Source organism: Lampetra fluviatilis, chromosome 6 (genome assembly GCF_964198595.1).
Source record: "Lampetra fluviatilis chromosome 6, kcLamFluv1.1, whole genome shotgun sequence".
Lineage (NCBI taxonomy): Eukaryota > Metazoa > Chordata > Hyperoartia > Petromyzontiformes > Petromyzontidae > Lampetra > Lampetra fluviatilis.
The window spans coordinates 2,321,820-2,344,297 of record NC_136280.1 but is presented as its reverse complement, the minus strand read 5'-3'; the positions used below and the strand labels follow the sequence as shown (position 1 = coordinate 2,344,297).

The following is a 22,478-nucleotide window of genomic DNA, read 5'->3' as shown; positions in this document are numbered from 1 at the left end:
GGGTGCGAAGTCTGTTCAGAGTTTTTTCCATGTGGTCCAAGCCTGCGGATTGCCCCCGTGGAGAGGTGTTCACTCTCCTCGATGCCCATGCAGATGTCAGCACCAAGGTGTCCAAGTCGCTCACGCCGCATCTCCTCGCACGTGGTCTCAGGTGTGTTAAGTGCATTGACTGCAGCTCTGGACTGGGTGCGGTATCCTTAAATATAGAATTATTACCTGGGCGACTGGCTTAGACTTGGATAAAATTCAGCCCTGGTCTCGTAATAGGCTCTCACTTGGACATAATATATATTTACCGATGATAAAAGGTACAATGAAAATGATGCAACGTGCTAATTATGTAAAAATACTATGCCGACATCAAACCCCGTGTTGAGAAAGTCATTTATTGTTTTGCACAATTCCAAAGCATAAACGGACTTTTGCAAAATAAACAAACATGCAAAGTCAAATAAAATTGGCAACATAATTCAAAGTTTGGGGTGCTTTTTTTTTCAAACACAGAAAAGGAAACCCATCTCGTAGCAGATGTGTCATTATTACTTTATTTTTATTTGTTGCTCGACAATAGTTACAGATTTCCAGAAAACTGAACTCTAAAGTCACGTTGACAACGATGCGGGTTTACACACCTTTTGCGTCTAATTTACGTACGGCCCCGTGCGTTCCGTGCATACCCACGCGGTCTCTGCTACGCGCTCCTCGACAGTAGTGTGGGCACGGGTACAGTCTTATTTCTTGTTGGTTACGATGTAAGGAGGGGGTTAGTCCGGGTCTGGATGCCAACGCTGTTACCGCTTCACCTCTCCAAGGTCTTCTATGCTGTCATCGTCCACCTGCAGATAGAGACAAAGGGAGACCGTTCGATTAAGCAAAATGTTTCTCAGGTCCCTGTACTCGCAACGTACCACGGTCCGCCGATCTATGCTTACCAAACTTCCCCATTGAAACATTACTTAAAGGTCGTAACACGCCTCACAAGTTACAAATTGAAGACTTACCAAAAAATGACAACCGTCATTTTCTCTCTCTTTTGTAAAAAGACAAATATAAAAAGGCACTCATTACTATCATCATCCGCAGCAGCCATGTTCTATCCACTTGCTGATGAAGGCCTCCCCACACTCACTGCCTTCTTAGCTGCATTAAACGAGTACTCGGGAGGGAATAACTCCCCCACCTGCCAACAACACACTTTCTGATGCCAGCGCAACCAGTCACTCCTGGTCACCTTGTTTAATGCCCAGTTGACATGCATTCTTACACGCGTCATTATTGGACAACCACGCAGGTGCCTGGCAATCTTGATTTGAAGCTTTCGTGACTGCAGGAATCCATACTCTTTGGTTCTTTCGGTAAAGTCACGTAGGTAGAAAATAAATCACGACATTTCAGGCGCAACAAAAGCGTCCGTCATCACCGGACGCTTGTGTTGTGCCCAAAACGTCGTGATTTATTTTATTTTATACTTATGTGACTTTACCGAAAGAACCAAAGAGTATGTGCCTGACAATGTTGTAGCCCCCCCACCCCGCCCCGCCAAAAGGCGTTCCCACAGTCCTGCCTGGCTTTCGGCAAGGGAACGGTTTCCCCTCTTCCCTACCGCTGCGTTACGAGACGCACCTCGGACCACTTTTCTTGAATGACGTCCATGATGCTGTCGGTGACGTCGCCCTGGATGGTGATCTCATCCTCGGCCGTCACGGACGCGCCGCACGAGAAGCGTTGCGCAAACAGCTTCTGCGCCTCCTTAAGCTCGATGTCTGTCGACACCACGGCGCACGCCAAGTGAGGAAACCGCACCACGCCCAGAAGCTTCATACGATACTAGAAATCACACAGCTCAGGCAATGCCTATTGGCGTCCTCTGGTCTAGTACCGTTTGAGACGAGGCCCAAAAGAAAGCTGTCTCTGGTGTGGACCAATCAGTTTCAAGGACAATGCATATATTATCAGTGTGTTTTTTGTTTGCATTCCGACCACAAGTATTGTGGTTAATGCAGACATGATGCCTTGTAAAAAGGTTTCAGTTTTGTTTCCAGAAAAAAGTGGAAAAACGTATTCTTATATTTTGGTACTGGCAAAGGAGGTCCTATAATGCCTGCTAAGTTAACGGTTGGCCACGCAATATTATTCATTAAACCGTGACTTTGAAAAGGAATCGGCCAAACACCCCAATGCTGAACACTTCTGAAAAAAAATACTTTGACACTCAGTCACGCTTTCCTGAATGACACTATATTTATTCTTGTGAGTTACAATATTTACAACGCAATTTATAACGTGCACAATATTTCACGGACACAAATGACGCGTGACCAAGGTGCAAAACCAAGCTCACTGTCACTCGAAGGTCAAGCGAAGAGGTGGGGCTTTTAAGAGACACTTAAAAGCAGAACATTGCTGCGAATGTTGCAGCAAAAGTGCAGCGGGAATGCATAAAAGTCGTAAAAACAATTTCAAGAGGCTGCTGTAGTGACACACAAGCACGTGGGCACTCACCGAACGTTGCAAGGCCGCACACTCTTGTGACGTACTTCTTTTTGGCGCGCGGGATTTTTGCAATTGTTATTTTCTGTGGGACGGTCTTCTTTTTCTGCTTAATCTGCCCTTTGCCACCTGTTGAAACCCAAATGGTCATTTTGCAGCACATTTTGGGGAAGAGTATTCAGTGTCAACGTTACATTTTGAAGTCCGCATTTCGTACAATCAACACGAACCTCGTTTTTGCCTCTTTTTCTCGTCCTCCTCGATGACACCCTCCTGTGTCTCTCCTCCGCCCACTTCCCCACCTTCGCCTCCTCCTCCTCCTCCCCGACTTCCACCTTCATATGTCATTGGAGTGGACCCTACCGATCGCCACAACACCCGTGTGCAGAAAGACACCGTTACCTCCGTAGCATAGGCGACGTGGCATCATCTCTTCCAACAGCTTTTCATTTCATTTGGCAAGTGGCATCGGTCAACTCATCCAGGTGGACTTAAAAATTGCAGTGAAAGTGTTTACTACAGGTGGTGCACGCTGCTTTTGACGAATGTGTAAACAATGGAATGGATACTTATTCGGAACACACGGGTATTGTACGACGCTCAAAAATAACGACATCAAAATCAGCTTGTGTGCAGGTTGCTTGGTGGATTATAAAATGATTGTGAGAAATGGCGGCGGCTTGTGGAGGGCATTCATCTAGCAGTGGATTGATCATGGCTGATGATGAAGAGAGATCAGAAACATGTAAGGTGCAATCATGTTGTAAATGTGACGAGCGTGCAGCATGTTTTGTTTGAAAGTGACACTCATGGGATATGTTGGTGGTGCCACTGGATATTAAAGCTCCGTGTGAAACTCACCCAGGTTGAGCTTTGCAAACTCATCTGGAAAATTTCTCTCCCACCACTGCTTACATTTGGCATATTGTGGCATGTATTCGCAGTACTGCAAATCGAAACGGGACAACACAATTATACTATGGCATTACTTTTCACAGTATTTTACAAAAAATCCAACCAATTATCGAGTGCGTTCAACACGTTTACAGTGACATTTACAACAAAATGAAAAGCGAATAAATGCTTACCTCGATTGGTAAGGAACATTCTGCGAAGAGAACAAATTCAAAATGTGATTAGAGCAAGAGAAAAGGTGATCACATCACACCCAAACATCAACTGTTACTATTACCACTTTACTTTTATGAATAAAATACAAGAGTGTACTTAAAATTGCAGCCTGCGCACCTCCGAGTAGCACGGTTGGCTACGTACAATACGAAATGAGTTCAACATACGTGCGTGTGAGTTGAAGCCATGTGGGTTTCCAAAAAGCCAGTTCCTATAAACTGCACGCTCCACACTTCTAGTTTCACAGTTCAACAATCTCTCCCGCCCAGATGTAAAAGCGCACTGCAACACATCTATCGATTGGCAAATGTGAAAAAGATAAATTATTTTCATTAAGCTTGTTTACCCAGAAAAAAGACCTCACAGAGTCTCAAGACTCAGGAGGGTCATGCAAAGTTTACGCAGTCGAGGTGACAATTGCTGTTCTTCCCAGTTAAGTAATATTAGAGTCGTTAAAATTTGGCAAATTTTGATGCCGGCACACAATGGCCTACTTTTTTTTAATGACATCAGGGGATCTTTAACATTCACTCTGAAGCTGAGGACGGCTATTTCACAGTCAATATACCAGCAGCATTAGCCAGGGCGGCCTGTCAGAATCGAAACGTGACTCTGTGCAACAAAGCGGTGAACCCACTACTGCCGGCCAATGGCACCACCCCGAATAAATAAAACTGTCCGCCTTTTGCTAATTCAATGCTGAATGAAGGCTTCCCTCATGCCATGACCACGTTTTACGACGCTGGTCAACCGGTACGACTTGTCGGTTCAGATTCCACTCGCCTCTGACCTAAACCGTGGTTGGGAATCCAAGTCAGGTCACTGGGCTCATAGCGCAGTACACAAACCACTGCGCCACCGCTCTGCCCCAGAAAATCCAAAACGTGGAAATAAACGTGGAGAAGCACAAGACTACAGTTGGGAGAATAGAAACTAAAACACAAATGGCCGATGTTTACATTTTTTATCACACTACGCTACTGCACCGTAGCCCTGGGTCCACGTACCTCCGCAGTAGAGGACCTTCATGGGGTAGGAGACATTGGCCTTGGCGGGTTCTGTGGTTCCGGACATCTTCGGCTGGGAATGCGAGACGCACGCTTGGTCTCGACTCTCTGCTCCTGCCCCAGCGTTGGGGCGAGGCGCGGTGGTCTGGGGTCGGCGCGATTTGTGAGCCGAGCTCAAAGTGGGCGCCCCCTGGTGAGTAAATGTGACATTTAAAATCCGAAGGAAATGGAACGGCGAGTTCCGGCGGTCGAGACTTTGACGGAGCAGCAGCCAAAAGGATGGATCAATGGCATCGTATCGCGCGAAGGTGGTTAAGATGGACATGGACTGGATGCATCACGATGCCGTGAGAGATGGTGACGGCTTGGGTGGACATTTATCCAGCAGTCAACAGAACAATTCGTGGTGTATCGATGGAAATTGATTCACACGCTCGAGATACAAGCACGTAATCTTAATTGCACGAATAAATTTGTTTTCGATTGAACAATGGTGGTACTGTTTGGAATGAGCCACACTGAGTTTTAGAGGATTAAATATAATACTGTACTACACATACAACCTAGACAGTAGTAGCGCAGACCGTCAAAATCAGACAGGACAGCCGAGACTGCCAGCACTTATAGGAACATGAATCGATTATTAAATCCCCACAATGTAGACAGCAGAGTGGAGGGTGATTTGTTGCAAGGACAGGATTGGGGGGGGGGGGGAATTCCACTTTCTTATGACCGAGGCCAGTACATCTGAAGGACAATATGTAGTACTGTACAACGCCACTTAACGTTAACCGGTTGAGACGGCGTTTTTTTTAATGTAGAGTTTTTCAACCGAGACATGAGCAAACAGTTGTTCCACACCGGTGGCGCATAATGCACGGACGCATTCGTATGATGACGATGACGTCGCCGTCGTTAATGTCCACCTTGCAGCAGACGGCAAAGCTTTAATACAGAATGTCATTTTACTTTATTACAGCACAGCGATGATGGACGATAACGGCCAGCCGCGATGGAGACTGCGTTACATCCATAGCGAGACAAAAATAAAACAAATGCCACGCCATTCAGGCACCCACTCTCACCTGCGTTAAATACAAACAAATCTCATCACTGTCGTGGATACGAGAAACAACAAAAAACCTTAACGATTACTAATACTGAATACGAACACTGCGATTTAAATAAATACCACTGCAGATGCAATTCTAAATTAAAACTGCACAGAGGTCGTGGATTACGTGCGGCCTTGCAATGCGAACCAAACCACACCCGTAAAGAGACACCCCCAGACCCACGAGCTTCTTGACAACAAAAACACCAATTAATTGAATCGCTCGCTGGCGTGGGCGATTTAATTCACTGCAATCAACCCACTACGTAACCTATCGCGGTGACGGTGGCAAAAACACACAAATCATCACGGGAAGGAAAAAAAAACTCAAAACGCTCCGTCAATAAGTGTACATGAACATAAATATAGAACGGACGTTTCGGGCAATGGTCCTTGTACATGACGCGTGCGCGTGTGTGTGTATATGAGGGAGAGAGCGAGTGTGGTAGGAGCCCGTGTGGTCGGAACGAGACCCCGCGCCCACGTGAGCAGCGCGGCTCTCGTCTGAGGCCCGCTCCGAGCCTCCCCACCCATTCAATCTTGCGGCGACGTCCCCGTTAAATGACGACCCTCTTCACAACCACCGTGCAAATGTTTATTTCGTACTGTGGTTCATCTCTCTTAAGTCGTTCGTGGTGGTAAACGAAACGCCGCCGAGTTTGAGGCCTCCTCCTCCTCGTCCACCACCACCACCACGCGTTGCCCTCACCTTTACCAAATCGCCGTCGATTCCAAGTAGCTGAAAGCCTCCCCTTGAAGTGGACCCCGGGCTCAAGATGTTTATTGACCGCCTCCGATCGTTTGTGCCACGCTGTGAACCTCGCGATTATTGCTTCGCTCGCCGCTTCGAGCGCACCAAATTCAAGCAAAAGTCGGCACGGCGCTCCGTCCGCACGCGTCACGCTGACCTATGACCCCTCCCCGTCGCCCTCGCCGCGAGGACCCCGCCCACGGCGTTGTGGTGGCCGCGGCGCGCGTGGTGCCTGTACGGAAAGGGTGGCCCCACGAAACTTTTTTTTACATTTTATTTTTTCTAAAGAGGACCGCGCAAACACAACCCGATGATGATAATAATATTAGTAGTAAGAGTCTGAATTCTCAACCCGACGCTGGCCCCTAACTCTGAATTCTCAACCCGACACTCGCCCCGGACTCTGCATTCCCAACCAGACGCTCGCCCCGGACTCTGAATTCTGAACCCGACGCTGGCCCCTAACTCTGAATTCTCAACCCGACACTCGCCCCAAACTCTGAATTCTCAACCCGACACTCTCCCCGGACTCTGCATTCCCAACCCGACACTCGCCCCGGACTCTGCATTCCCAACCAGACGCTCGCCCCGGACTCTGAATTCTGAACCCGACGCTCTCCCCGGACTCTGCATTCCCAACCCGACGCTCGCCCCAAACTCTGAATTCTCAACCCGACACTCTCCCCGGACTCTGAATTCTGAACCCGACGCTGGCCCCTAACTCTGAATTCTCAACCCGACACTCGCCCCAAACTCTGAATTCTCAACCCGACACTCTCCCCGGACTCTGCATTCCCAACCCGACACTCGCCCCGGACTCTGCATTCCCAACCAGACGCTCGCCCCGGACTCTGAATTCTGAACCCGACGCTCTCCCCGGACTCTGCATTCCCAACCCGACGCTCGCTCCGGACTCTGCATTCCAAACCCGCCAGTGGCCCCTGACTCTGCATTCCCAGCTCGAAGCTCGCCCCGAACTCCGAATTCTCAACCCGACGCATGCCCATGACTCATGTCACCGACTGGGCGGCTAGATGCATGTAGCAATTGCGTTGTGTTGTTGCACGTGTTACATTGTCACGCAAAAACACACACACACAGACATGGTAAATAAATCATTATCACAGTCGATTCATTCACACCTTCGGATGCAGCACTATCAGGGCAAAATTTTTAGACGCGGAGATGAGAATCATCGCAGCGTCAAACAACGTACAGCCAAAACATCACCCCGTGCTCCGGAATACAAATCAAATTAGTAAACCGTGTTTGAGCCGAAACACGCTTTCGATAAATCCGCGTTGAGCGAGGTTCTGTATTAGGAAGGTCCACACGCAACATAGGGACACTCACAAATCCATACACAATGCGTACTTTATTTTTTTTAAGAAAATTATTGTGGGCATTGCATCAATATGCAATAAAAGCCAACTTTTGGAAATTTCATGGTTAAATGCTAGTTGTATTGCATAATGGGGAGGGGGGGGGGAGAAAAAAATGTAAGACGAGTATTTTTTTTAATACCAAAAAATATTTAAAGCCATATTTAAAATACTGGCTTCCCAGTAAACATGTAATGTTTGTTGCCAACATTGATTCGACGGCTCCAACCACAGGCCAACGTTGGCCCAACATTGCATGTTCTGCTGGGTTTTACCACTGCAGTTTCAAATTTGGAGGGAAATATGTAAAACGCAGCCAATTTCATAAAACGTGTCACGTGGTGACCCAGGTCACTTGCAAATGAGACTCGTCCCGGCCTCTTCTGGTTACACAAAATAAACTTGAAACCTGTTTTTCACTTTTCTCAGTTTCATTAATTTTTATAAGAATTTGCCACAGCCTCGAATCCACACACCACATTCACACCCCTGGTGCTACAGTGAAATAAAGTCCATCGCATGACACTCAAACCAAGACTAATACTTCTCAGAGTCAGAGTTTTCCCAAATCAATTAAGTACAAAACTAAAATTAATTGGGGTTTGTTTTTGTTATTGGTTAGCTGGGCTGATACCACCGAATCACATTTAAGAACCCAGCTTTATGCACGGACAGCTGAAAGTTGCATTTGAACTATGGACTACAGCAGTGCTAGCTCAGTGCTCTGACCTTTGAACCATCACCTGCCATTTGTTATAAGAGTGATGCGAGATTTGGCTGGGATGCGCAATAAAACAGCAGTTACTTTTTGTCCTTTAAAAATATTGTTTCACCAAAAAAATTGCATATAAATTACATTTTAAGAAATAATTACAAAAATTGGCTAGTTTTAGTAGAGCAGTCATTCAGGGAGGGGAAAAAAATAAAAAAAATGCCATCACTTTTTAACAAACAGAAGCCCGTCTCTGCTCCAAAGACACCTGAAATTACCTCCCCCAGTCATCCGTAGTGCGGAATCCTCGCCCGTTAAAGTTCACGGTCAAAGCTTTCCTCTTCCCTGCTACGACCGTCCGTCTCTCGTCTTTTACGCAGTGTTTTCAAATGCAACTTTTCATGCAACATTTATCGTAACCTTCCTTTTGCAGTGGTCCCTACGATGTCGAGACGCGATTGTATTTAGACTCTGTTGTATTTCTGCGTGCGCACGCAAATGTGAGAATGTATGCCTGCCCTCTTCCCCCGCTTCGCATACCGGTCTCGTTTGACGTATGCACGTGTATGCGAACGTGTCGGTATGTACACACATTCGCACGCATATGTACATGCATATACATACGTAGTTGCACAAATACACATGCATACATAAACATATGTACGCATATGTACACGTATGCAGAATCTCACAAATACAAATCTGATGTACAACCACACTATCTACACAAGCACACCTGCACGTACCGATAGAGATGCGTGCAATTTTATACGATTCCAAGCAAAATTTAACGTGTTGATACGCCATTATTTTAGTGCATGGACATTTTCACGCAATTGTTGGTTCAACCCATGACAAACAAGACTATATAAATGCTATATTGTAATATGTACAGTATGCAGAATGTAAAACACAAGTATAGAAAAAAAATTCACGCAAAAAATGCATGAACAGCAAATGTCAGATTTTCTTGTTACATTTTTGGTTTAAATAAAAAAAAGAGGAAATGTATAGGGGGCTGTGTATATTTCCGAGCAATAAATTGGAAACCACAAAATTGAAAACGTTACGCAAGCCAAGGTACGTGTTTTTTTTTATACATTTAAGTTACAAACATTGCATTTTTAAAATAAATATCTCATCATTTTGGTTGCGGGCGCTTTATCCGCATCAACCCAAGCGTCATTGATGAGCGCGCATCCCTCTGAGGACGTCAGTCATCTTCGGCCGGGACTCCGTGCTGCAGGACAGCCACCACCACGTGTTTGGGGAAGTGCATCCGGCCCAGAAGCTTGCCCAGCACTTTCTCACGCACGCCTGCCACAAGCACAAAAACAAAGATTCCCCCGTATAACCATGCACCGTGCGTAGCCAACCGTGCTAATAGGAGGTGCCTGCTGGGGAAAGTGCTATTCGTGCACAATTATTGTCCTCTGGTTTTTCCCACCACATTAATACTCAACATGTTTCGATTTAAAGCTTTCGTGACTGCAGGGATTCATCTTCTTGGTTCTTTCGGTAAAGTCACGTAGAAGGGAAGTAATAAAATAATAAAAATAAAACATAATAAAACAATTCTCACGACGTTTCGGCTACAACGCAAGCAGCCGTGGCGGGTTTAACGACGCATTTACGTTTCGATTTAAAGCTTTCGTGACTGCAGGGATTCATCTTCTTGTATATATATACGCTCCAAGCGTGGTGGTGTTTCATTCAGACGCTGTCTCCCCGACAGACCTGGTCTTCACCTGAAGACGGCTGCTTGCGTTGTAGCCGAAACGTCGTAAGAATTGTTTTATTATGTTTTATTATGTTTTATTTTTATTATTTTATTACTTCCCTTCTACGTGACTTTACCGAAAGAACCAAGAAGATACTCAACATGTGTTTAGAATATTTGGCTGCTATACATTTCCATATGGTAAGCCACGTCGTTAGGCTATCATTTGAGGCCAGGTCGCTTATAAACAAGAGCTGTATATATATAAAAAAAAAAAATTTGTATAGTTTCAGTTGATTTATTTATAAGGCCGGCACAGCGATGTGACCAGCACCATGCCCGAACAGATGCACGTTATAGTATCTAACAAACCCTCCTTTGTATTCTATAACGCCAATTATTGCACACCGCAACAGATATACACTTATGCTAAGTCGACTTGGGTGAGGTCCAGGCTAGGGTTCAAATACAATTTGCCACTGATGTTATCTGTGCCCGGGAATTTAACTCAGCTGGCAGGGATCGTAGCGCTGTACACCAACCACTATGCCAACAGCAGCAACGGCCGCCAGTCGCCACGAAGTGAAGGTGACGCCATCACAGCTCTCACACCAGGCTACGAACACTTTCCAGCCATGTGAAATGTATCAAGTTCGCTAGCAGGTCATGGAGCAAACCCAAGTGTTTAGGGTCGACCGATTGAGATAACCGGCACACCCATTCTCCCAACACGTGCACCAAAGTGCAAGGTAAATTCACGGAGGCTTGGTATGGGGGTGTCAACGTGTGAGCACACACACATGTATGTGCATGCGTGCGTAAGTCACCTTCTGGGATGGCACAGCTAGGGTTGACATCTTCCAACTTCACAAATTGTAGCCAGGGAAAGTCGGTCGCTAGCCGGTAGTTTACGCCCTCCAATTTGCCTGCGGACCACGAGCAGAATGAGCGCAGATCACACTTGTGAAAGCCACACGTCGTGCGGGCAGTTCTTTACACGAGTCAGAAGTGTCAATGTCAGAACTAGCAATGGGAGAAAAATTATCACGTTTGTTGATCGGGGGGTCATCACTTTTTGTCTCGCACACCCAACTCGCACACACGTTCATGTGTTCACGCAAAGGTCACACACGTGCACGATGGTCCGCACAACATCACCGGACGTGTGACGTTGCTGGCGCGGTGCAACGGCGGGTGCTCGGTCACCTTGGAAGATGCGTTTTCCACTCTTTGGACAATTCAGCAGAGGTTTCGCATTTGCAGGTTTCGACCAACCCTGCGACTGCAGCAGCTCCCTGAGTGTGAGCGAGCATTGGCGGGGGGGAGATGGGAGGGGGGGGTTGTGTGAACGGGTCACCTGAAAACAGTATTTCAGTTTGTACGAAGAACATGGTGGATGCCTACATTTTTTTCCTTGAGCAAGGTAAAAATAACACATTCTTTGTATTCCCTGAGAGCACAGCCAAGGGCATTCATCAGATGCCAAGAACAGGCGCTGACAAAGAGTTTACAAAAAGCCCTTGTGTATTATGAACCGCTAAATCACCGTGTATCTAGCCAAAAACAAAAACTGCATTTGTAAAAAAGAAAAAATCCTACACGCAGAAGACGGGGACTGACGGCTTTCATTGAATGCCAACCAGTGCCCACCCGGGCACCTGCATTTCTAGCGAGCCTTAGCTTATCTTTCTGTGGTGCAGACAGCTTTACGCGCATGTCGCTGGGCGTTTGCGACAGGAAGTGAGCTCCCGTGTGCGTCCCCCCTCCCTTACCTGTGCGCCTTGGCCAGGGCCTCCATGCGCTCGCACACAAATGTATTTGTGCGCACGTCAGGAATGTCGCTGAACGTGTGCAGCACGACCAGGTAGGAGGCACGCTTGCACGCAAACGCCTCCTTCTCGATTTCGATCAGGGGCACCTGTTTTGGATTAGACACGCCCATCCATTTAGCATCTAGGCTGCGGCAGAGACGAGCACCGTTGGTGAGCACCTGTTAAATATGGCACGGCACATGAGTGGTGCCATGGTGTGGTCACGACTGCCTCGTTGCCTTTGCATCCTCGGTGTATGTATGCTGAACTTCTTTTGCACCCGTACATAGCTAACCATGTTAATCGGAGGTGCGGAATGCTTACACTATTTACCACATCGTATAGTTCATTAAAACCAAGTCTGCCTAGTAGGCCTAGGACAGCTTCAAATATACTAGAAGCCACCATGGCCATGAAGCAAACGCACGCACAGAGACAAGATCCCTCCGGTGTGGCCTACACAGACCGTCTGCGAGGCAAGGTGCTGTTCAAGAGGCCATTGGCACGGCACCCGCGACAGAGGCACTCACGTGAGTCAGGATGGTGAAGCACAGGTAGCGATCGGCGGTGGCAGGGAGCCGCAGCGCTGTGACCATCAGGTCAACGGGAGACATGTGGCGGCAGCGGGACACGACGAGGCGCGACGTGCTCTCGCTCGCGGCTCCCAGCGACACGCGGCACAGCACGGGGCACCGCGACGCTGCACGCGCATGCAAAGGGGCACGCGCGCAAAGTGTACAACCATTAATAGATTATCGTACATTTTTTACGCTCGCGACAAACGCATTGTGTTTAAATTTGCATGCGGACGTTATGTCTATGGTAACGGAATGAACGAGACGGACGACGAGCAGGCATGCAACGATTTATACTCTAACCCCGTTCACCCACCCGCACCCAGTGACATGATTCGGGGTCACGATCCGATGAAAGAATGTATACATTTTTCTCTTGTTTTAACCGTCTCGTTTGCAATGTCTCTAATTCAAAATGTTTGTATGCTTATGCTGCGTAAGCTTTGAATGCAACTAAATGACAATGTTTGCATAAATGTTTAAATTTTTTATCATGCGCATGATTCAATGCATGTATGATGACGCACGAATCAAATTCACTGAATTAATTGATGCAGCATTGCGTGCCGACAAATGAGACAGTACACACAAAACCAAAAACAGAATCGATTTTTAAATCCAAGCATGACCTTGAATCATGACACATGAATGGCGGAGTCGGGGGGGGGGGGAAGGTGAATTAAACTAAACTTTTTGTTTTACCAGGTAAGGTGCACTGAGCTATAGAGCTCTTATTCAGAAGCGACCTGGAAATTTAGAGCAGCCAAATACTCTAAACGCATGTTTCTAAATGTGGAGCGAAAAACTGGAGGGCCCGGAGAACTCCAAATATACAGGCATCAGGGTCGAGAAAAAACCCACGACCTCCTAACTACCAGGCGAGGTAGTTAACATCTCGCCACTGCAGCGCCCCCAGAGAGAGAGAGAAAAGAGGGTTGCTTGGCATGAGGCGCCAAGGAGTGTGTAGCGGCACGGAGCAGTGAAATTCCTGTACCTTGCACGAACTGCAGGCGAGGGCAGCTGACAAAGCTCAGGTCGGACAGCCCGCAGGCCAACAGTGTGACCCCAAGCAGGGAAGAGGATCGCAGCTTCAGCACCTGAACGCACTCGCAAAACGAGTTCAACAGCGAGTTGTTAAAAAGAGTCTCCACGTTTCCCCTATGCACACCCACAGAGACCGATTTCATGCAATGCACATGCACGCAGGCAAACACCTCACCTGTGAGCAGTCCGGCGTGACTGCGCTCCTACCAAGACCCCGCCCATCTCGCCCTCTCCCCGAGGCACCTACGCAGGGTGCAAAATTAAATTACCCTAAATAACTGCAAAAACAAACAAAAAAACAAAGATGATCCCCCCCCCCCCACCCACATACAGCCTTTAACAGACTGTTGGGGTAAGTGCTGTTAGCGAGCACCTATTGAAGGCCGGCATGTTACACCTATGAGAGGGGTGTGGGGGGTGTGCTAGTACCACGAGCAGCCACCTTTGTTTCCCAAATGCCGATGTTCACAGACCGCATCAATTGGTACTCAATTGAGGCTGAGTCTACCTAGGAGAAGCCCAGAACCGGTTAGCATATTCGTCACTGATGTTGGTTGGCCACGAGTGGGAATTGAACATGGGTTACCGGATTTGTAGCGCAGTGCGCCAACAAGTTGCACGGCACATGCACGAACACACACGCAGATAAGGGTCTCCCCCTGCCATGTAGGTCATGGTGGGGAGTTATTTGACCATACTTCACCTCCCTGGTCAGTGAAAGGCCTGTAACCTCCAACAACTGACCATGCATGGAATTTGAAATCCTCTTAAGAACCAGAAATATATTCCCAAAATCCCTGCCCACGCCCGGCCGTGCAGCTTACCCGCGAACAAACGGCCGGACTGCTGTGCCATCCTCCTGGTGACCATGTGCCTCCTGCCAGCAGGCGGCGGCGCCGGCGCGTTGTCGGCTTGCCCCGCCGCTACGGCCACCTCCATGTTCCAAGCAAAGAGGGCGTCATCGTTGTCGTTGGCGCCGCGCGCCGCGGCCACCCCTGCCGCCGGCGGCGCCGCGTCATCGTCAGCGGCGTCCCCGCCACCGCCGCCAACGCCGCCACCGTCGTCGTCCCTGCCGTTACGAGGGGGAGGGGCGGCAGCGGCGGCGGCGGCCGCCACGTTCCTCACGTGCTCCGCTCCCGCAAAGTTGGGCAGCTGGTGCGGCGGCGGTGGCGGTGGTTGCTCAGCGGGCACGCGATTGTCGTGGTGGTTGTTGTTGTTGGCGAGCAGGTCGATGCCTGTGCCCGCGCTCAGGTTGACGCGAGCGCAGCCCTGGCGAGAGAGCGACAGATCACGGGGGCGCGAGTTCACACACAGCGGCCAGCGAGACTGCGCAGCACGCGAGCGGTGCACGAGGGCCACGAGCATGCCGCTGCACCGTGCGGCGTGCGAGACCTCTGTCTGGGTAAGTTTCCCCCTCGGTGGTATCCCAGTCGTGCTATCGACGTCACATCACTTCAGAACCTGGGTTAATCCACAAGGCAGCTGCCCATATTGGAAGCCAGGAGCTCAGCGGGGTCAGCTCGGTGCTCTGACCTCTGGCCGCGCACACTCACACAAACGTGCAAGGTCACGCCCGGCTGACGGGAGGGTTTGGAGATGCAGTGTGTGGGGGTTATTCCTCTTCTCACCCTGGGTAGCTCTCTGAACATGTCCTGGAGGGTGAGGTACATGAGATTGCTCAGACGCTCCACGAGGCCGGCGAGTGAGGCCAATCGCACTGCGTGGCACTTGGTCAGCGTCAGCTCCGTCAAGTTGCGCCAAGGAGCCAAATCTGGGGATGGGGCGGGGGTGGGGGGGGGCAGCGAATGGAGGAAGGAGGACGGTTCCATGGTCACCGCAGTGAATAATTCTGCTGTCGAACGAAACGCCGCAGCCAATCAGGATTATTCACATGTACGTACGTACATTCATACCGCGGGTAAAACTGTGTTTATAACCAGGTGTTACCCTACCGCGCCACTCTGCGCCCCTATAAGACGCGTCGGCGAGCCTTGAGTACAGTGTCGTGCGGTTGCCGCCTGAGTACGTCACGGTCGGGGAGGGGGGACGCGCTCACTCACTTGTCACCCAGCTCTGCGGCAAATGGAGGTGGGGGCAGTTGTAGAGGCTCAGGTGCTTGAGGGTGGGAAACACCTCTCCGGCCATGTTCACCCCCAGGTCGGTGAGGGTGCACGGAGACTCGGACACGTCAGCCAATCCCAGTTCCACCAGCTCGTCGGGAGTATACCACGCTGTCAACACACCGTAGTACGACGACGGCTGATGCTACGCGATTATTTTAGTCATCGATGACTCTTACCGGTTATGGGTTGAATAATGGATGAGCTAGGGTTAACAAGTCTTCAAACGGACGTTTGACAATCCGGGATGCAGAGCCAATGTGTGTTCTTGAAAGATAACTGATATTTTGGTTTGTTGGGTGTGTCTTACTTTAAGATATCATGATTGCCTTCCGTAAATTTTCATTGGGGATCATTTACAAAATGCGATATTTCTGAGTTGTGATACCGAAACACAACAGCCTGGCCTTAGGAACGACTTTACGGTGCGCTTTCAAGTGTAACATACGGTCGGACTGCTTGCTTTAATTAATTCTGCAAATAAATCACGGCGGCTACTGTAACAACACACAATAGAAAGGGCAATGCCACTGAAGACTATGATGATAAAATATACAACGATGATGAAATCGAGGGCTCACTCTGCATATGGAAGTCATCTGTGTGGCCCAAGTGGAGCTCCTCCATCTGCGGGAAGGACATCGCGGCCATCTTCAGGGCGGTAAACACACAGTCCTTGCTCAAGTACGGCTGCATCCGCACCTCTTCCAGGCTGCAGAGACGGAGGGGCAAGGAGGTGAACAGGACAATTCCGCAAAGCGCAACAGCGGCTCAGAGGTCAAAGCACTGCACTGGCAAAGCCGAGATCCTGGGTTCAAATGCAGGCGGCCGCCTGTGATTAAACCAAGTGATCAACTGTCGAGACCAACATCAAATTATATTTCGTTCTACACTTAATGTGGATAAGTTCCAGCTCTGAAAATAAAAGAAATATGGGTTTGACTGGCCACGATGTGACAATTTACACTTTCAATGGCAGCTCAGGTGGGGAAAAACTGCCTCCTCCTGTGGACCAGAGCTCACTTGGGAGAGTATCTCTGTGATATCCACCTACATGGGTCGTTCTAAAATGAAGAATTGCTCTGTGAGATTTAAGGGATACTCCATCCCGCGATGCGACGCCGATAACCCAATCGGGATAAATATGCAGGGTGATTACGACATCCAAGTAAAACGCCCGACTGAACACAACGGTGACAGCATTCGAGGAAGAACACACACAAGGGCCCTTCGTACCGAGATCTCGTTTCGTTTCCATAGCTACAAACCTCTGTGCAGAGGCGATGGCCAGGTACCCCAGGTCAATCTCCAGGGCGTACTTGCAGGCTCCAAACACGATGCACTCCAATGCACGGAACGCGCCTGGCAAGAACACACACCACAGCGCGCTGCACGCCGAGCACAACACCGCACGGCGGCCGGCAAGCGAGGCACGACGCGCGAACACGTGACGCACTGACGGATGCGCGAATACGTCACGCACCGACAGACGCACCTGAACGGATGTTGTCCTCCACGTTGTGCTGGAAAATCCCGCCGGGAAACGGCACGCGGACCAGCTCCAAGTGAGTGAGGCGGCGAGCGGCGGCGAGGGCCGTTACCAGCGCGACGTAGCGCGGGGAGCTGGTGGGGCCTGCACCGTCAGGCGGACACACGAACGCTGTATGTGTGCTTCAGACCCCAAACAAACACAAAGATCCCCCCCCGAGCACCTATAAAGGCTGGCACGGCACAAGAGGGGGGGGGGGGGTGGCCAAAACCACGCCAAAACTACAAGACGTAAGAGTAAACGTGTAATATAATTTATCACAGATTCAACTGTGTAGTATAGGAGATTTATAATTATATAATTTCGATTGTACAAAAATATGTATTCAAAAGAGCCACACTGAGTCCTAGAACTCTTTTTCAGGAGGGTCCTGGATTGGGTTATTTTAAGATCTTTTTAGCCAATAAATGATGAGTCTTTAAACATGTAGGAGGAAACCAGAGCATCTGGAGAAACCCCACACGTGCGAGGGGCAACACTCTATCCCCATACAGATGAAAACAGATGGCGATTAGTCCATTCACTGTTACTGCCTTGTCCTGGCGAGCCAGGGTATGGCACCTCAACGCCCATGGGAAGGGACTTTCACAGCATTTGTGGAATCCACCAACCCTCTCTGCCTCCAAAGTGCTGGATCACAGGCCACATGCATAGCCACCACCGCCCGGCTAATAAATGCATTGTGCTTAACCATCTTCACTTGAACTTTTGCTGCTTCTCATATTTAAGAAGAACGGCCGCGTTCCGGGCAATTTGGTCATAGGCTCGCAGAGATGTTACGTCGTCACAAACACACGGGCTATCGTTGTTAAGTCACACTGGGTTAGACAGAGGTGTGAGAGTGCTTCTGTGGACATGCGAATGCAGACGTGCACCTGCGCAGTTGCTCATCGTGAAGGAAGTGAGGTTGGGGCAGTGGAAGTTTATGAAGGGCTGCTGGTTAGTGAAGCGAACCCACTTGAGGTGCAGGGAGACCAGAGAGGGAATTGAAGGCAGCTCTGGTATGGATACTCCTACACGTACACACACATACACATACGGTGATCGATTAGGATTTTGATGAATTACACAAGGGGTAGATTTAAAATGTATGGTTCATAGGGAATGGATTTGTGAGTCGAATTAAAATGCAGTTAATAACGTTAACATTTATCAGAGGTGCGTGTGCCGTAACACTGAGATAGTTTTGCATGTAAACAGATATTCCATTGGTTTAGCATGTAGTAGGCTTTTTTTGGGTTAGATCGCGAAAATGTGTCGTTAAACCCACCACCACCCGATACAGCTAATTAGTAAGGTTTGTCACGTGAACAAAACATGCCAATAAATTACGGGTACAGTACAGCCGTACAACTCTGGCTGTCGCCTGATTACTCGTTGTAATTACTGGTGAAACGTTGTACTCGAATTGTAAATGTTGTGGGTTTACTCTCCAACACACCGGTGTGCTGTACTAGTAATGAATTGGCATGTTCTGTTTACGTCACAAACCTTACTAATTAGCTGTGCCGGGTGGTGGCGGGTTTAACGACCCATTTATATTTACACGATCTAACCCAAAAACCTCTATTATTGAGATATATTTTATTAGCATAACATTTAGTATAACTAATCATTAACATGAAGATGGAAGATGCAGGTTGAGGTGGTTTTCAGTTAGAGATTACGTTCAGTAAATCAAGGTGTCATTTTCATACCCACGAGATGCAGTGCTTGAACCCTGGCGCCACTTGGCACGCACAGCGTGTTTTCTCTTGGAATTGGAAAACCTCCATTCCGGTTCCGAAATTTTCCCAAAATCTCCACATGCGGCAGATACTTCCAGATTGCCTCGGCAACCTGGAGGTGCGAGGTCTCCACGCCCTGAGCACACGTGCATCACACCACAGCGATGATGTCACAATAGCAGCATACCAACAACAAAAAAGCACTGCACATCACAAAGAGCATAATGAATTTGACATCGTGCAAAGCAAACCATGCCTCTGGAGGCCACCCGACAGCTATACATAACACATCGTAACCCTACCACACTACACATTGCGGTGTTACGTTATGATACAATCTGGATTTATACAGCGCCTAAATATGACCGGATCTAAAGACACCATACAAAAATCGCGGTCATATTTTCTTAATACGCTCAGTCACAAGCAGAGGATAAAGGCCGTCGACAGCATCGACTATTGATGGAAGGGAGTTTCAGACTTTTGGGGCAGAAGGGGAGAATGAGTGACCTCCCACTGAGCGAGGATCAACTGTGGTCTTCGACAAAAAGCCTCATTCGCTGGAGCAGAGAGTGCGTGGAGGGAAGGTGAGTGAGATGGGAGGGAAGGTGAGTGAGATGGGAGGGGATGTGGCAGGCAAGGGGCCTCGTCCGCGGAGGATCTTGAAAGATTGCATGCAAACTGGAGATAGAAACCATGTATCGCACTCACAGCAAGGCGAGGGCAGGCCTGCAGAGCCTGCGTTATCCCGGGTATGCTGAGAGTATCCCCCACACGCGTCCGACGTGGATTCACACTGTAGGGGTGCAGGCCGTAACACCACACCAATGCCGGCGTGTGAGACATAAGGGACAACAGAGGGCCATCTGTCAATCCTGAGAAAACACACACACACACACCAGATGAGAGAAGCAGGTCATCTAACTGCTGCTGATGGCATCTAGGAATTTTCCAAAACTCAACATCATGCCAATCACAAGCACTGCGCCTAAGGGGGCAGTGCAAAAGAGCATTTACCACCACTGCACCTTTATGATGGCCTTTGCATGTCAGAGAAATGTTCTTATTATGAAGGTAAAATTGTTCATAAATAGTGAAAAAATATTGATGTATCTTGATTTGAAGCTTTCGTGACTGCAGGAATCCATACTCTTTGGTTATTTCGGTAAAGTCACGTGCGGTATATTTAACGTGAAATACTATAATATAAAAACAGGGTTAGGTAAACTCCAACTTATTATTCTTGATTGAAAAAACAATTTCTTTCTGACAGTTTTACATGGAGAAAAATCCACGCAACTGTCGGAATAAAATGAAAACTCCAAATATACAGCAGGCGTCAGGGTCAAGATCGAAAGCACGACCTCCTGTATAACAGGCGAGGTAGTTAACATCTCGCCACCATGGTGCCCTCAGTTGAGCTTATTAAGCACTTGGCTTGACCCATACACGACGCACACCGACCGGGAGTTGCCGAGCGAACGGGCACAAATCACCAGCAGGCATGTACGTCCACCACCGGCCCCCGCACAGGTCCAATGACGGCGTGACGCGCAGGAAGAGAGTGGCGGCATCCCTCAGCTTGCGGCACAGCGTCTGCATGGAGACCACCTCGCGCAGGGAGAGATGCCTGCAACCCAAGCACACCGCGTCAAACCGGCCTGCCCCACGCCCCCACCGCTTTGTCACACGCCTTCCAGCTCACCACATCACACGGCACATCATCACAGTGCTAACGGTGAAAGTCCCAACTGATACAATGTGTGCGTCTAAACGTAGGCTGCGAGTTTCGTGGTGCCACACGGTCAAAATACTTTCCTGCTTAAAACAGCATGTGGGAGAAATTCCAATCCTACAGCAGGAATTAGTGAATCCATAGGGCAACAACTGTTGACTTCCCACTTACATACACAAAAATAATCAAATGTGAATATTTTTTATTTAAATTAAATTTGCGCTTATCTATATATCTAAATCAGCCCAAGCCTCCAGTAAACCACGTGCCTCACGCCACACCGAATGTCCCCCCCCCCCTCTTCCTGACCCCTGTGAAAATAGATGCTGCTCTGTGCAGCTCATTACTGCGAACTCGTTCCTTTTCTCTCCCTTTCTTCCCTTCCCTCTGTCGTACAAAAATTGACCTGGTCATTCCTTCTACCACCCCCTTCCTGCCCAGCCCTCCTCCTACTTTCTCCGCATCTTTAAGGGTGCCCTCTTTGTCCATCTTGTGGATATTCCACCCCGCATCCGTTTTCTTTACCTTATTTCATTCATTACTCCCTTGACTCTACTCCCCTTGGCATGGTGTGCCATGGATAAACAGTTTTATACACAGCGGGATACATTATTTAAGATGCAGTGACAGCGACTCCGATGACCACTGCTGATGATGCACTTTGCATTCTACAATGATGTTTATGGTAACCGCGGTGATTATCAATGACAGTGGTGCTGCTCGTGATGGTGGGAGTCGCAGTAGGCGAGTTCCTCACGCAAATATCTTGCACAAGATCTCGTGTGAGAGAAGAGCCAACAGGTCGAGGGGATCCGTCGTCTGCGTCGTGGCCGCTGCTGCGGCAAGGCCATGCCGCTTCTTACCAGTGACCATCCTGCGGCATACATTTGCAACGTTATACTCCAGACACGCACAAGAATCTACGACGCTAAACTAAAAAAATGAATTGAAACTAAACGAGGTGACCAGAGAGCACTGAGCTGATACCGCTGATACCATGGGTTCAAATCCAGGCAGACACACTGTGACTAAACCGGGTTTCTCAAGTGTAGCGAATTGATGACCTCGGTCCGATCACCAAGAATTCCAGGCACAAAAACAAACAAACGAAGGGCGCTCGGAAGCAGTTCTGAGATGTCATCTTCCGGGGGACATTCTCTGAGAGACATGGGGTGATGGTACGCTGCTGTTTGTGAGAGTTACAAATGGGAATGTGTTCATCTCATGGCAAAATGGCATGCCGCGCTTGCAATGCGAAAGAAAATAACATTTCTGTACAGGGACCCCGGTTTCTGAGGAGGTGGTGGGTGGGGGGGGGTGCCAATCTACACATTGCCCGCAACATTAATCACGATCTCATCACTTCCCAAAATAGGTGAATGAGTAATCACTGTACTGCTACTCATCGTTGGTTTACAGGAATTCATGTTAATGCCTGCCGGGGAAGCGGCCACTATGCAGAAACAGGAAGACAATCAAGCTCATGGTATAGCGGCGCAGCACACGACAACTTAACCGCGTTTCAACTGTAAAATAGTCACTTCACACAGTTTAAAAATACCTTCACACCGAATAAATCGGAGTGGTGAACCTGGCCACCTATGAGTTCG

At 48.7% G+C, this 22,478-nt stretch overlaps 2 protein-coding genes across 7 annotated transcripts in view; both read right to left on the bottom strand.

Moving 5' to 3' along the window:
• Positions 1–536: 536 nt before the first annotated feature.
• DENR (density regulated re-initiation and release factor) lies at positions 537–6,669 on the bottom strand. The gene is made up of 8 exons (XM_078857478.1): positions 6,452–6,669; positions 4,629–4,818; positions 3,579–3,598; positions 3,352–3,436; positions 2,721–2,849; positions 2,503–2,619; positions 1,624–1,763; positions 537–836 (listed from the first exon to the last, which is right to left on the bottom strand). The coding sequence occupies exons 2-8, from the start codon at positions 4,693–4,695 to the stop codon at positions 792–794; spliced, it is 603 nt and encodes a 200-aa protein (XP_078713604.1). The 5' UTR covers positions 4,696–4,818; positions 6,452–6,669; the 3' UTR covers positions 537–791.
• Positions 6,670–7,989: 1,320 nt separating this feature from the next.
• Positions 7,990–22,478, bottom strand: part of FBXO38 (F-box protein 38) — a 24,181-nt gene continuing 9,692 nt past the window's right edge. For all 6 annotated transcript variants that reach the window (XM_078857473.1, XM_078857474.1, XM_078857472.1 and 3 more), the window contains 18 exons: positions 21,626–21,742; positions 20,630–20,763; positions 19,845–20,008; positions 19,104–19,269; positions 18,282–18,419; positions 17,353–17,490; positions 17,126–17,219; positions 16,439–16,569; positions 15,798–15,968; positions 15,366–15,508; positions 14,562–15,006; positions 13,913–13,980; positions 13,688–13,790; positions 12,649–12,818; positions 12,080–12,225; positions 11,514–11,602; positions 11,135–11,233; positions 7,990–9,904 (listed from right to left, as the gene is read on the bottom strand). In XM_078857473.1, coding sequence (XP_078713599.1) covers positions 9,801–9,904; positions 11,135–11,233; positions 11,514–11,602; positions 12,080–12,225; positions 12,649–12,818; positions 13,688–13,790; positions 13,913–13,980; positions 14,562–15,006; positions 15,366–15,508; positions 15,798–15,968; positions 16,439–16,569; positions 17,126–17,219; positions 17,353–17,490; positions 18,282–18,419; positions 19,104–19,269; positions 19,845–20,008; positions 20,630–20,763; positions 21,626–21,741 — 2,619 coding nt within the window. In that variant the 5' untranslated portion in view covers position 21,742 and the 3' untranslated portion in view covers positions 7,990–9,800. The remainder of the gene's footprint in view (positions 9,905–11,134; positions 11,234–11,513; positions 11,603–12,079; positions 12,226–12,648; positions 12,819–13,687; positions 13,791–13,912; positions 13,981–14,561; positions 15,007–15,365; positions 15,509–15,797; positions 15,969–16,438; positions 16,570–17,125; positions 17,220–17,352; positions 17,491–18,281; positions 18,420–19,103; positions 19,270–19,844; positions 20,009–20,629; positions 20,764–21,625; positions 21,743–22,478) is intronic.